This window comes from Sus scrofa, chromosome X, assembly GCF_054392235.1.
Source record: "Sus scrofa isolate SSC_HxYL_T2T_F1_AM1 chromosome X, Sscrofa_HxYL_maternal_Yorkshire_Landrace_v2.0, whole genome shotgun sequence".
NCBI lineage: Eukaryota > Metazoa > Chordata > Mammalia > Artiodactyla > Suidae > Sus > Sus scrofa.
This window is the reverse complement of record NC_139401.1, coordinates 17,493,348-17,508,550: the sequence shown is the minus strand read 5'-3', so window position 1 is coordinate 17,508,550 and position 15,203 is coordinate 17,493,348. Positions and strand designations below refer to the sequence as shown.

Below are 15,203 nucleotides of genomic sequence, written 5' to 3'. Positions count from 1 at the left end.
GAACAATGAATTAATCTGGATGATAAGATCATTGGCTGATTTTTAAAAATTTTTCATACTGCTCTGCCTAACAAAAAGAGGCCACAAAGAACATAAGAGATGGTCTGCCCACGCCGAGGGGCACAACACTGCTTGGTCAGCTGTCTCTACCCCCACCCCAAATCCGCGACCCCAAATTTCACAGATTCAGGCACAGGTTTACACCTACTCGGAAAGATTAACACAGGCCTCCTACTCGGCATGATCCAATTATAGTACCAATAAAATAGCAGCCAATAATTACCAGGGGCTCACCACGTGCCAGGCACAGTTCTCAGCGCTCGTACACCTGACTTCCTCAGTCCTGCGGACAACCTGATGTAGTAGCTGCTGTTTTTATCTTCATCCCATTAATCGATGAAGAACAAGAAACATTCAGCACACTGCCAAACTCAGAGAGTTTTGAAGGGAGAGACCCAGGGTTTGAACCTCGTGGTCTGGCTTCCGAGTCCACACCCTTAACCACATACTTGCTCCCGCTCGACAACCAGATACACCAGGTGCCTGAACTTTCATGCAAACTGAGCCCAAGCAAACAGTGTAGGTCAACAATTCCAAACCTGTCCTAAAGAAAAAGAGCACAAGGACCCGAGGTTCTCACCGGGTGTCCCCAAAGAAAGGCAGGAACAAGCACGTGGACCCTCTGCCTTTTACAAACCACGTTCTTTGGAGCCAGACGAATGGACTCTAGGACCCGGAGAGTCCCCTGCAGTCGATCATTATAGACATTCAATGGCTCGAATACCAAAGCAGAATCCCCCACATAAACTCTTCATCCGTTATATACAAGAAAACGTAAAGAGCTCCTCTGATGGCTCTAAGTGAGTCCAGTTTGAGCCAGACTAACCTCATTTCCCTTTTGAGTAGGGTTATTAGACTGGGAGATCAAAGGAATGCTACAGACATATGGTATCTTGATTTCAGCAAACCACGTGACAATCGCTCAGGATGATAGATCTTGCGGGCAAGGTGGAGAAATGTGGTTTGAATGGGAAGGTGGGGGGAGGATTCGTGGCTGCTGCAACAATGGTACCCAAGGAACGTCGATGAATAGATGTCAACTGGGAGGGATGATGCTAGCACTGCCTGCCAGTGGGCTCTGGCCTTGAGTCCACTTGAACAATAATTTTATCAAAGATGTGGGTGATGGGCTAGAATCATGTTTATGATGTCTGCAGAGAGCAAAATGCTGGGGGCAGTAGCTGACACACTGAATCAAGATTTTAAACCATCGCCACTGATTGGAAATGAAAGAGCAAAGCAAGCAAGATTCAATTTAGCAGAGACAATGGGGGAGTCTTGTGAAATTTAAGTTCAAAATACCAACTACACAAATGGAAGAGGGGAAGCCTCGTGTAAAAGAACTCCCACCATAAAGGAAAGGGGTCTGTTGGGCCACTAGAGCAATAATGCACCAGCAGTGCCGTGCAACACTGAAAGCAGCCAAGGGCCACCTTAGTCCTAAGAGGGCATTCGCATAAAGAAAAAAATGGGTACACTCCTGCTCTTCACCTATGGCAGAGAGCAACCAGAGCGGAAGCAGACAGGAAATGCGGCATTAAGAATCCTGGTTGAGGAGTTCCCGTCACGGCTCAGAAGAAATGAATCTGACTAGCATCCACAAGGACACAGGTTCAATCCCTGGCCTCGCTCAGTGGGTTAAGGATCTGGCGTTGCCATGAGCTGTGATGTAGGTCCAAGACCCGGCCCGGATCCCGTGTTGCTGTGGCTGCAGTGTAGGCCAGTGGCTAAACAAAAAGAATCCCTGGGATAAAGAAAGCTTAGAAGGGACCATAACAGTAACCTCTAGACACTTAAAGATGGCCTGGAAAAGAGACTATAAGCAGATTCCATATGGCTCCAGACAGTAAATCAGAACAAAAAGGCAGGCATCGCAAAAACATTTAGTCTCAGTGTAGATAAGGATTGTTTGAGAATGGGAACAACCCAGCAGTAAAGTTGAGGCGTGTATGGCCACTCCCAGGAGTCTCAGACGGCATAGAAATTAGATGGGCTTCCATCTAGGACATCTTAAAAAAGAGGAGTTCCCATTGTGGCTTTGCAGTAACACACCTGACTAGTACCCGTGAGGCTGTGGGTTCGATCCCTGGCTCTGCCCCGCCGGTTAACTATCTAGCGTTGCCATGAGCCGTGGTGTAGGTTGCAGATACAGCTCAGATCTGGCATTGCTGTGGCTGGGGCATAGGCTGCCAGCTGCAGCTCCGATGTGACCCCTAGCCTGGAAACTTCCATATGCTCCACATGTGGCCCTAAAAAGACAAAAAAAAAAAGAGTCCCATTCTGGGTGAGAGGTTGAATTTGATGTATGCTAAGCTCTTTCCCAAATCCAAGATCCCAAGACTCTCCAACTCTTGTTAACCTCATTTTCTTCTTGGTTAATTTCACTTTGAAGGACTTGGGCACTTGATAGTTTGGTAAGTTTTCAGTCTGTGGATGCCCAGATCCTCAGATTCCAATTTCAGTCCACTCGAACCTTCTCATGTTCATTAACAGACTGAGGGACAGACATTAATGTCAGAAACGAAAACTGACCATGCCTGTCTTAGTCACGCACAAAGATGAGCTAGACAGAGTCTCTGCCCTTTGTGGGCTTACAGTCTGGTTAGGAGGGCTCACCAAAACCTTATTTCGATAAATTCAGACCTTAACGAGAGCCTTACTTTGGGAAACCATTCTCACCTCATTATAGTTTACTTTCATTTATTATCAAGATGTGGTTCATGAGGAATTCTTGCTGCAAAAAGAACTTTCGGGAATTTCTGTTTGATCATTTGTTACAGGGATATATTCTCCCCACAATTATTTAAGCAAGTGTCCTACAAAATCTTGCATTTCATGATTTTTAAGAGAGGAAAAAGAAACTCAATGGAACTATCAAAACAAAATGCCAGCTAAGTTTAAAAACTGTCTTTGTCCCAGAGTTCCCATTGTAGCGCAGCAGAAACAAATCCGACTAGGAACCATGAGGTTGCGGGTTCGATCCCTGGCCTCGCTCAGTGGGTTACGGATCCAGTGTTGCCATGAGCTGTGGTGTAAGCCGCAGAAGCGGCTCGGATCTGGATTTGCTGGGACGGTGGTGTAGGCCAGCAGCTGTAGTTCTGATTCGACCCCTAGCCTGGGAACTTCCATATGCCGCGAGTGCGGCCCAAAAAAAAAAAAAAAAAAAAAAATTGTCTTTGTCCCTCAAGTTTCAAAGCATTATACAGAATCAATGGATCCTTAAGACATTTGGGCTAACATGGGACAATAGGAAAGATTTCATAAGTGATTGCAATTTAAAGGTAATGCCCATTAAAGGTAGACCAGAAGCTCGGAGACGGAGGCCGTTTCTGAGAGCTTAGGTGGAATTTACACTTCCCTGATGGCATTGTGTGGAGAAGGCCTCCGCAAACAGGAAGAAAGAAATCTTTATTGTTACCATCTTAGCAGTGTCAGCCCAACAGAAGCTCAAGGATTTCCTAGGTAAAGTAGCTGGGTAGTTTCGATTTAAAAGCCCAATCCAGTCCAACAAGAAAAGTCTAGAAAGAAATGTGTTGCTGTTACTGGTTAAGAGGAAATTACACCCATGAATTATTAACCTTTGAAAGACTACTTTCTTCTCAGTTGCTTCGGGATGGGTTTAAAAGCAGCTTCCAATGGAGCTGTTAGGATCTCATAATGCCTCAGAAAAACACGCCGGGCGGAGCCAGGAGAAAAGACATCTGATCACAGTTACTAAAACATCAAAAACAAAAAAACAAAAAACCACATTAACGTGCGAGGGTTGCTGTGCACAGCCGATGAGCAGAACGGGGAGGGAAAGGAACACCTTCCAAAAGCAGGCTGCACCCACGATTAGCGCGGCCAGACCGACCTTCAGCGATCGATTCACCCCCGTGCTACTTGCTAGTCTTTTTCTAGGCTCAGCAGTTTCTGTGTTTGCTCTGGCTGCAATTATGCATCTCAGGTCGGGCGCCCGGATCTCTTGGGGCCATCGCGGACCCCTTCCGCGGGACAATAAACAGCGCTCTCAAAGGCTGGCAGAGGAAGGGCGAGGAACTCTGGCAGGGGCTGTGTCTTCATCCTCACGGACCTGGGTTGCTTGTGGGTCTCTTGTCACCTTTGAAGCACTGACGATCTCCTCCTATACCAATGAGAGGCTCGAACTGTGAACCCACTAATAGGTAGTAAGATATTTCCAGACCCACCGCAGAGCGTTTGGGAGGGTTTGGCCACATGGCTAATGTGATACTCAATCCTAGGGGAAGCGGCTTAAGGAAAAAGAGCAAGAAACATTACTTCTACCAGCCTCCCAGCCCTGGGTCTTTGCCTTCACAGATGAAAGACTCGACACATTTTTTCAGTCTGGGTTCTCCAGTGCAAAGTTCAAGGGCGAGGAGTTTCTGGGAGGCACTGGCAGAAGGCACCCATAGGCAAGTGAGATGGAGAAAAGAAGGCGTGTAATCAAACAAGTCACCCTGGTGGGCAACTGGAGCTCAGTCTTTTGGGGAACACTGAGAGATGGTGGAGAACAGACGGCAGAGCTCTCTCAGCCAAGGGGCAAGGAAGCAGGGCCACGGGTCCACCCATGTCCCATCCGTCATTGGTTGGGTTCTACTTCAGGGGCACTAACTTGCTGGCACTTCCAGTTTTCCCTATGTGCGGGGCCAAGCAGGGGCATTAGTCGGGGGAAAAGCCCTAGGCAGAGCCACAGGACTTTGTAGTGAGCAGCCTTTCAGAAGAGGGGTGAGGGCTGAGAGAATGTAGCAGAGCGCCAACACTGTCTGCTGTCCAGGGTGAGAACAGCTAAGATAAAGGTTAGTACAGAGTTCTAGAAAATTTGCAGGTGGGAAGTGGCAGGGAAGCAATCGGGTTCCATCTCATAGAGGAGGTGACATGTTCACTGATTACCAAAGAAAGAGTCGAAATTAACCAGTGAGATGTCCCAGAGGTAAAGAGGAGTATACACACAGGCATGAAGAATGAGAAAGGCTGGCAAGGTGGGGACCACCCAGTGGTCTAGGGTGGAAGGCGGGGTCGGGGGCGGGGGGGGGGGGGGTGGAGGCAAGGAGAACAATGGGGAGAGGGGGAAGAGACCAAGCTTGTCAAGTGGACAGAAGTATATGCAGAAGGGCCTTGATGCTAATGCAGTCATTCCCCTGGATTTGCGCAGCAATGCCTGGGAGAAAAGTCTAATGCTTGGGAATATGCTTTGTGGACGCTGACCTGAACCCTAATTCCAGGCTGTAGCACTTTCCAGCTGTTGCTACCTGCAGCAAGTTGCTACCCCTCAGTAAAGTAGGAAAATAACAGTATCTCTCTCATAAGTTATTGTGAAGATTAAATAAGGTGATTCGTACAAAGATCTTTTTTTTTTTTTTTTTTTTTTTTTTTTTGTCTTTTAGGGCTGCGCCGGCGGCACATGGAGATTCCCAGGCTAGGGGTCGAATCAGAGCTGTAGCCACCGGCCTACACCACAACCACAGCAATGCAGGATCTGAGCCATGTCTTCGACCTACACCACAGCTCACAGCAACTCCAGATCCTCAACCCACTGAGCAAGGCCAGGGATCAAACCCACATCCTCATGGATGCTAAATGGATTCGTTACTGCTGAGCCATGATGGGAACTCCCATATAAAGATCTTAGTATAGGGCCTGACAGAGAGCAGAACTCAATAAATATTAACTGAAAAATGAAATCAATCCACTCAATAGACAGACAACAAAGATGTCACTGCAGTGAAATGGGGAAGTGATGGTCTTTTCATTAAGTGGCAATGGATCAATTATGCATCTACACGCAAGAAAGTTCGTCTTGACCCCTACTTCACACCATTTGCAAATATCAATTCCATATGAATCATGACTCTAAATGACAAAGGCAAAACAAAAAAACTTTCTAGAACAAAGGATTATATCCTCCTGATCTCTGGGGTCAGTGAAGAATTCTTTTAAGAACAAACAGAAGAGAGCACAAAAACTAACCATAAAGAAAAGGACTGGTCAATTGGACTGCATGAAAATAAGAACCGCTGCTCACCAAAAAGTTGTCCTTTCACCTAAGAGAGTGAAAAGGACAGATAGAGTGAGCGGGTGACTGCGGTACCTATAGCTCACAAATGACTCTTATCCACCATATGTAATGAACTCCCACAAGACAAGAAAAAAACATACAAAAAACCTTATTAAAAAACGAGCCAAGGTTTTCAACAGTTAATTCACAAAAAAGAATATTCAAATGAGTGAAAATGGATATGAAAAGGTGCTCAATCTCAGAAACCATCAGAGAAATGCAAATGAAAACCTCAAGGAGATTTTTTTTAGCTACCCAAAGAGTAGCTACAATTAAAGACTGTACCAGTGTTGATGGGGACATGGAGCAACCGGAATCTGCATATTCATCTCAAAGGATAAATTCACACAACCAGGTTGAAAACTGTTAGGCAGTAGCTGCTAAAGCCAAACTTACACATCCCCTTTGATCTAGCACTTCCACTTTTAGATATATTCCCAACAGCTGTGTATACATAAGCCCATCAGAAGACACGTAGAAAAATATTTGTAGCAAGAGCCCTGAACTGCAGACCCAGGTGTTCATCAATGGGATGGATCCACAAATTGTGTATGTGCACATAGTGGGATTTTATTTAGCAATGAGAATGAACGGTCTGGTGTATGTGCCACGACGTAGAAGAATCTTAGCAGCACTAGACACTAAAAAAGTATATACTGTAAGACGCCACTTACATAAAGTTCAAAACAGGAAAATCTAACAGATGGAGGCAGAAGTCAGAATAGTGGTTACCTTTAGGGAAGAGGGTAGTGACTGATAAAATGGGCCTCGGGAGGGTGGGTCAGGACACAGTAATGTTTTATTTCTTGATCTGGGTGATGGTTACGGGAGTTGCTCACTTGGTGAAAATTAACCCAGCTGTACATTTATGGTCTGTGCACCTTTCTGCAAGAAATGTTCAACTTTATTTTTTTTTTCTTTGTCACAGGAATCTATTTTAGCAGGACAGAAATGATTACATGTCATAATCGTTATAATACAAAATGAGGTGTTGTATATGTCTTCTAAATAAAATTATCATCTTGCTTAGCCATTTTATTTAAACAACTACAGAAAGAGGGATTTTTTTTTAATCCCATTTTAAAAAATAATCACCTGGGGGAAAAAAGGAAATAACTACTTTGACGGAATGTTCAACTTCAATATAAAATTTACTTGAAGTCTCAGAAACTAAACACAATGAATAGCAACCAAAAAGCCAAGGTCATTAAAATGGATCCGGATCAACAGTTTGGGGTTGAGGCTCATAAAGTAATTCCAAAGTCTCTGGTTATAGTGACTGAAAAGCTGGACTGACTTCACATTTATGACCATAAATCTCAGCAGGCTCTCAACACGGCCCGGTAACCCCCCTACACTTCCTTGCTGCACCCACGTTCCGTCCGTCCCTCGGGCAACAAGAACGCCTTGCCTTCTCTCCTCCCACGGCCAACACCCTCTCAGCTGATGACCTCGCCAAGAACTTCACAGAGAACATAGACAGAATCATTGAATAAAGCCCCATCCCACCACCATGAGTTCACCAGCCCAGCTGCCCGGATCCCCCATCTTCTCTCCGGTTCCCATGGCTGCCAGGGCACTCTGATGCCATCCCCGCTCAGCTTCTCAAGGCCTTCTATCATTATCCACTTCTTTTCTCAGCATCCATTTCCCATTCATTCTCCGTGGAATCTAAACAGGCCTAAGTATCAACACCATTTCAGAAAATCTCCCTTGATCCTGCATTCTCTCCAGCCACTGCGCCCATGTGGCCACTACCTTCAGAGCAAAACTCTGTGCCAGAGTTGTCTGTGGTCACTACCTCCTCTCCACCCCTCCTGCTCCCTCTTCGTCCCCTCTTATTTGGCCTTCCTCTCCACCCCTCCACTTAGAAGGCACTTAACAGGGCTACTCGCTGCCAACAGGTTACCAAACTCAATGGTATTGTCTGTGCGCATCCTCTTCTGAGAAACATTTAACCAAAGGGATGCCTCCATTCTTGAAACACCTTCTCCTGGCTTCCATCCCACCATGTTCTCTTGATGCTCCTGCCAGCTTCCTCACTGCTCTTTCTCAGCCTTTCTTCCCCTCTAATAAACTTCCAAAGGAGGACTGCCCTCGGCTAAGTCCTGGCCCCCTTTTTCTGTACTCTCGACATTGGCCCTAGCGCCAAGACTTCACCCATTCCCTCTACCCTCTATGTCTCACATCTTCGTCTCCAGCCTGGACCTCTCTTTTGAGCTCTGAATTCAAACATCTAATTGTCTAAGGTACACAGGCATCTCAAGTTAAGACAGCACAAACAGAAAAGTACTGATTTCGCCACTCCGCCAACAGTAAAACAACTCTTCCGCTAAACATAAACTCTGGAAATGGACTTTCTGTGAGTTGCTTAAGCCACAAAACTAGGAGTTATTCATAATTATTATTACTTTTTGGCTCTCATATCCTATACCCAATCCAATGGTAAGTCCCGGCAATCCTATTTCCAAAGTGAATTCAGAGTTCAGCCATTTCTCACTGTCTCCCTAGTCTGACCCATCATCGGCGGTCACACTGTCTTACTGGTCTAGCAGCTCCCCCTCCCACCCCTGGACCTGCGTCCAGAGTGACTTGGCTGAAGTGTGTGTCAGATCATGTCACCGCTGCAAAAACCATCCCAGCCTGTCTCAGGGTAACAGGAAGCAGGTGTCCAACAGCGAAGCAGCATGGGGAATGGTGAGCTGGGTGGGAGGCCTCTACAGGTGGTAATGGAGGCATCCAGACACATTAAAAGGGGGAGAAAAGGAAACTTCAGTCACTTTGAGGCTTCCTCTCCCTTTGAAACTACCCAAGGCCTTAGCAATGCCAAAGGGAGATGCATAAAGTAGCAGATGCCCTGGTACTCCACCCACTGCCCCTCTCCCCTCCCCGCAGGAGCCCTGCAGACATTACTGTACACACCAGAAGCTTCCGGCATCTCTCCACCTGGCCAGGAGCCTGCCATGCCCACACCTGGGGCAGGCCCCAGGAGCCAGGGAGGCCATGGTCCAGCGCCACTCTCCATCACTGCGGGCTGGGAGCTGGGGGAGAAGCACTCCCGCTTCCTCACCCCTCGTGCAACACCTCTGAAGTGTATGCTGGACTGAGCCTCAGTTGCCCACTTCCTCACTCCCTCCCCGAGCTTCCCAGGATTCCCTCTCAAGTAAACTTCCTGCACAGAAACCCTCGTCTCCGCCTCTGCACACTGGGAAACCCAAACTAAGACGTGTAATATTGTGGAGTTCCCATCCTGGCGGAGCGGAAACAAATCCGACTAGGAACCATGAGGTTGCGGGTTCGATCCCTGGCCTCGCTCAGTGGGTTAAGGATCCGTCATTGCCGGGAGCTGTGGTGTAGGTCGCAGATGCGGCTCGGATCTGGCGTTGCTGTGGCTGTGGTGTAGGCTGGCAGCTGTAGCTCCAATTGGACCCCTGGCCTGGAACCTCCATATGCTGCTGGTACGACCCTAAAAAGCAGAAGAAAAAAAAACAAGAAACGTGTAATATTGTGTTTTTCCTCCCAAAGCTAAGGTCTTTTATGACATTAAACAAGAACAATGCAATCTTAAACTTAAATGAACAAGACACGAAGTGAGGAGATAATGTTTTGGAAAAGTGTAAAAGTAAGAGGAGATTTTAAGTCCATCCCTGGGTGTTAGCCCCATCGTAAATGATTTATTCATGTATAAATATGCATAAATAGCGTATATGTTCATCAACTGCATGCACACACCCCAAGTCCCCTCTTTCCCATTAACCACTAGTTTGTACTCCAAACAGTTAAAAGGATGGTATTAAATTCTGGGTACCTAACTACCCACTCCTGCCTCCAGAGAAAGAGGGAAAAGAACCCACACTCCACTCCAGCACTGTTTCACTTGTGAGAAATCTAATTTAAGGAGCAGTGTGTCTCACACACACACACACACACACACAGTGGGAAGGTACGCACCACTCAACAGTCTGCAAAACTTCCCTCCACTCACCACTCACCCCGACCGCACTCCCCAGATATCAGCGCTGTTGAAAGTGAAGGGCCCGTCCCTGCTATGCGGTTTGGCGTTTAAAAAAAAAGGCAGGATTAAAGCGCTCATTTCAAGTCCCAAAAGTAAAATGCGACTTGGCCTACGGCAGTCCTAATTCTTTCCAGAACTCATCCCCGGAATTGCCCTTTTAAACAACCAGTCATTAACCCAACCCCGGGTCTTTTATAGCTGCGAAAACCGATCGCGCACATCATTTATTCATTACGCTTATTATTGTTGTTATTGCAGAAAAGCAGCGAATTCCCGAGGCGGGGTTCAAAGGGGGTTTTATTGGGGGGAGGGGAGTGCGTGAGCCGGGAGGACGAGGAGGCTGTGATGGGTTGCAGGGCAGAGGTGCCCGGAAGTCCCCAGGGAAGGACGATGCTGCGAGAGCGCCCCCGCCCCGCGCGCTCCGCGGCCACCGCGCACCAGCGCAGCTGCGGCAGCAACCAGGGAAGCTTCTTATGTAAGTCGGAGCCGCTGACATCACCTTCACGGCGAGCGTCGCAGCCGGACTAGGCGCCAAAGAACCGGCATGCTGGCCTAGGCCCCCCGCCCACCGTCCAGTTGTTCCTAACTGACTCTGCCGCCTCCTGATTTGGCCAACTGCGCACCAGGGGACCCTCCAGCGCCTCTTGGAGGGCAGATGACACAGAATGACATTTACTGGGAGCCCTAGGAGGTTGCAAGAGTGAAGTTAACGGGCAGCAAAGGTGCCCTGGAGTCTTCCACACGCGGGTGGATTTGGGTGACAGTATCCAGGTGGGGAGAGGGGAACGCCTCCGAGGTTCTCGGAGAGCAGAGGGCATAGAAATCCATTTTGTAGGAGGTCTGAGCTATTAAAGGCAGAAGAGATGCCCAGGGGTCTCACGATCTCCCCAGAGCCTGGGACACTCCTCCCTCCATGGCCCTCCTGCGGCCCTTCCAGGCCAGAAGGCTGGAAATGAGCGTTTCAGAGTTCACTCCAAGAGTCAAGCAGCGCAGTAAGAGCAAGGCACAAGTTCGGGGCTCAGGGTAGACCCTGAGGTCACAGCAAGAGGGACAAAACCTCCACGGCGATGCAGAAGCCCTAAAAGGACATTCCCTACTCCTTGAGCCCCACCCCCCACCCCCAGCAGGCACCGGGGACGGGGGTACTAAAGGGCTCCAGGATGGGCTGCTGGAAACCAAAGAAGTTGTAGCAATCTCCTGCTCTCCCAGGAAGGATGGAGATACCGAGCCGCAGACATGAATGACAGACTCCTCCGCCGCCAGTGTGCCCATCAACGCTCCCTCTCCGCCCGCAGCTGCCTTTGAGTCCCGAGGCGGCCCCTTTAACTTTCTCCCCTCTGCATCTGTAACCCTGCCCGGGAACCCAGCCTGAACTCCAGGTGGATCGGGGTGGGTCCCAGGGGAGGGGAGAGATGGCGAGGCAAGAGTAAGGTGCTGGCTTCAACGGGCATGGCGCCGCGGGGCTGGGGTTGCGGCGACCGCGGAGGGCGCGAGGGTGCGGCGCCGGAGCGGAGCGCCAGACGGGCGGACGGCGTGGGTACTCACGCACTGCCTCCTGTTTCGGGTCCAGCGTGCCGAGGACGCGCTGCACGCCGCCGAGCTTGCCCTGCAGCGCCCAGACGCGGCGGTGGGTGAGCTGGATGTCGCTCTCGAGCTCCTGGAAGAGGCTGCACGCGTGCCGGGCCACGTCCGAGAGCTGCCTGAGGACGCGGGCCAGCGCGGCGTTGCTGACCGCGCACAGGTCCAGCATGAGCAGCACGGCTGCCGCCGCCGCCGAGGACGCCTCGCCAGCCGTGGACGCCGCCTCCAGGACCCCCGCCGTGCTCTCCTCACCTACCGCGGGCGCCTCTCCGTGCAGCGGCGGCGGCGGCGGCGGCAGCGGCGCCTGGTCGGTCGGCGCGGGCAGCGGCGGGGGCCCGGGAGGTGCGCGGGAAGGATCCTCTGGCCCCGGCGCCACAGCCTCGTCCCGTCGGCTGGGCGGCTGCAGGGGCGGCGGCGGCTCAGTGCTGCCTCCGTCCGCGTCCTCCTCCGGGCCAGGCGCCGGCCGCCGCTGCCGGCATAGCCACTGCGGCTCCACGATCCGCTTGGCGAAAGGCATCCCGCGCAGCCGGGCCGCGACTTTCTGGTCTCCTCAAAGCGTCCCCGGCGAGCAGGGAACCGGGCGCGCCCACCTGGGCGGAGAGGGGGCAGGCGTGGGGCAAAGGTGCGTCCTGACAGTCCGGATACGCAGGGGGCTCCCTGCTCACCTGGCCTCCCCCTCTTCCCTGCCCTCCCCCTAGCAAATCAGTCCAGCCAGTACTTCTCCGCGTGCACGGTTCCCTGAGGAGGATGACAAGCGCCGGGCACCGAAATCCCGTGGTGAACCTGGGCTCGCCTCACTTGCTTCCAACCCGGGTCTCCTGGCTCAGCTTCATCATTCCTGCGCTCACCGCCGTCGCCGCCCCAGCCGCTGCCGCCGCCACCGCCTATATAAATGGGTGTGTGTGTGTGTGTGTGTGTGTGTGTGTGTGTGTGAGCGCGCATGCGAGCACGCGCCTGAGTGGGTGTGTGTGCGCGCGCCTCAGTTTGAAAGTACCCCGGCGCAGGCCTCTCCCGCGCGCCCCTCGGCCGCTCTGGGGAGCAATTGCGCTCGGGATCTTTCTCCCTCTCTGGGCGGGGAGGAGGTTTTCGGAAAGGCGCTTTGAAAACCCGGAGACAGGAATCCGCCTCCAGCCCAGGCACAGGAGGCGGCGCGGGGGCGGCGGGGCGGACGCAGGGCGTGCGGGGGGGTGGGGGGTGGGGGGGGGGAGCGGGAGGCCGGGGCGAGGGGGCGCAGCGCCCTGTGCGGCCGCTGGGAGTCACTGGTGGCCTCGCCGCGCCTCCTAACGCCTTCTGATGCAAAGACACCTCCTTGCGTCGGAGGGGTTAGGATGGGTTAGGATGGAGGCTGTCCGCGTGGTGGGGGCGGGGAGTCCTCAAGTTGGGTTTGGGGGTGTGGGTAGCGAGCGCAGAGGCAAGAGGGTGGGGTCTTGGGGATGCAGCAGATTTGACATGTTGGAGCAAGTTGCTTCGCCTGATTCCAGCTCTGAGCAAGTCCCTTGGGTTCTCAGCAGAGAAGACCGCTGCCCCTCAGAGGAGTGTCCCTCCTCCTGACACTGTGCGCCAGTGACACAGCTAGGGAGGGTGACGGGGCGTTAGTGCAGCCTGGTGTGGCCAGGGTGCTCTTATACCCCCACTCATCCCTCGGGCACTGGGCTGGGCCGGGTCTCTATCAAACATCCTGAATGAAACCCAAGTCACCCACGAGCAGCACCCCCAGAAAAGTGCTTACAGCACTCCCGGACACATCAGGTGAGATAAGCCAGATTACCTCCCTGTCACCCTCCTGTGCTGATCAGACACAGGGATGTTACAGTTCTCCATCAGAGAGCGGATGACTCACGGAAGAAAGGAAAGTTTTCCCCTTTACTTAACAGAAAGGTATAATTTCTAAAACGGCATGTACAGTATTTGGATTGCAGCAGTCTAGGGCTGGATGCTGTCAGCTAAACCCTAAAAAAGAGTTTGAGAAATGTTAATAAAATGCATGCTTTCATCCTTCCAAAAAGAATACTGTAAAAATATTTTTTATTTTAAAGCCACGAGCCAGATCTTGGGAATGCAGACTTCATTTCATGTGTCTAAAGAGAACATGGAAAAAATATGTTTTATGGCAACAATAAAGTCCTCCAGACCTGTGGCGGTGTCTCTGCTTCCTGCCCACCTTCAGTGGGAGCCTGCACAGGGCCCCACACTGGGCACTCTAGACTGGCCCACACTTTGGTGATAAAGGTTCCAACAGATCCATCTCTTATTCTACCTCCAAAAAAATTTTTTTTTTCTTTTTTGGCAAGGAAGTATCCTTGTTCATAAAAGATGCAAGCTGAGGATTTGGGGGTAAAAGGTCATGATGTCTACAGGGTAACGCATAAGTGGTTCCGTAGCAACAACAAGAAGAATGATGATGATGTATATGGACAAAGAGGGCGAAAGAAAGAAACTATGACAAAATGTGCAAAACAGTGAGTCTACGTAAAGGGCATATTGGGATTCATGGCACATTTCTTCCAACTTTAGATTTGGGTTTGTTTCCAAATAAAAAGTGAAAAAAAATATTTTGGAAAAGGGTCATTTTAGGAGTTGTTCTCACAAGTCTAAAGAGCTTGGAGCTGGCCATTTTTATATCTAGCTTGATTTCTTAATATGCTGACAATTTTGAACGTGACTTCTGCTGGGTAGTCAAGCCACAAACACCTCCCTAAACACAATGAGACAGAAAGAACCATGAGGCGGATTGAAAGGTACCTGGTGAGGGGCCTTGTGACAAGTCTGCACTGTCCCATCCACATCATTCAGGGGCCAGTGCGGAGAGCGCAGCTGAGCACTGCCAGGGCCGCAAGCAGAACGGGGCCCTCATTCCTAAGGGGAGCTCGGGATTCCTCGGGGAGATCCTTCCTGGGCCAGAGGGCCCCTCTCCACCAGAGACAGGTGAGCGAAGGGGAGAAGGGAAGAGTCCTGTGGGACGGGGAGTCCTCCAGGCCCAGGAAGGGCAGGATTCCGGGGGGTGATTCGGTTCTAGCCCAGGCGCCCGACCTTGGTGTCTACCCCAAAGTGGTCAGCAGACACTCAAGTCAAGACGTCAAAGGGATTCAAAGCACAGATCAGCAGTGCAAAACGGGAAACACTTTGTAACCTCTCGGGCTCCCAGTCATGTGCTCACAAAGCCATTTGGGTCAAAAACTACAAGTTTTGCGTTTGGCTTTTGATCTTTGGTCTCACTGCCCCCACCCCCACCAGCCCTCCCTGGGTGGTCTGCAGTGACCTCTCAAGGTCACTTTAGTTTTTATTTATTTTTGATGCCTTTAAAGGACAGCTTTCCTTTCGAAGTCAGCAAAAATGAAACTAATACAAAGAAAAATACGCCTTAATACGATGGGCTGATGTGTTTCTCAGTCCGCCGTAAGGTGTGAATAAAGGCACCTTTAGGGAAGTGATGGTGAGACATCCAAAACACTGTCTAAATAAAACCTGTGCCCTAGCTTTGCAAGGGTAGCT

At 50.6% G+C, this 15,203-nt stretch overlaps 1 protein-coding gene across 4 annotated transcripts in view; it reads right to left on the bottom strand.

The window, feature by feature from the left end:
- NHS (NHS actin remodeling regulator) overlaps positions 1-15,203 on the bottom strand; it is a 490,359-nt gene that overhangs the window by 342,024 nt on the left and 133,132 nt on the right. For 2 of the 4 annotated variants that reach the window (XM_005673460.4, XM_001924471.6), the window contains exon 1: positions 11,676-12,799. The exons of 1 other annotated variant lie outside the window; for it this stretch is intronic. In XM_005673460.4, coding sequence (XP_005673517.2) covers positions 11,676-12,228 — 553 coding nt within the window. In that variant the 5' untranslated portion in view covers positions 12,229-12,799. Of the gene's footprint in view, positions 1-11,675; positions 12,800-15,203 lie in introns of those variants that run through there. One more of the 4 variants, XM_085008587.1, reaches the window with a different exon arrangement.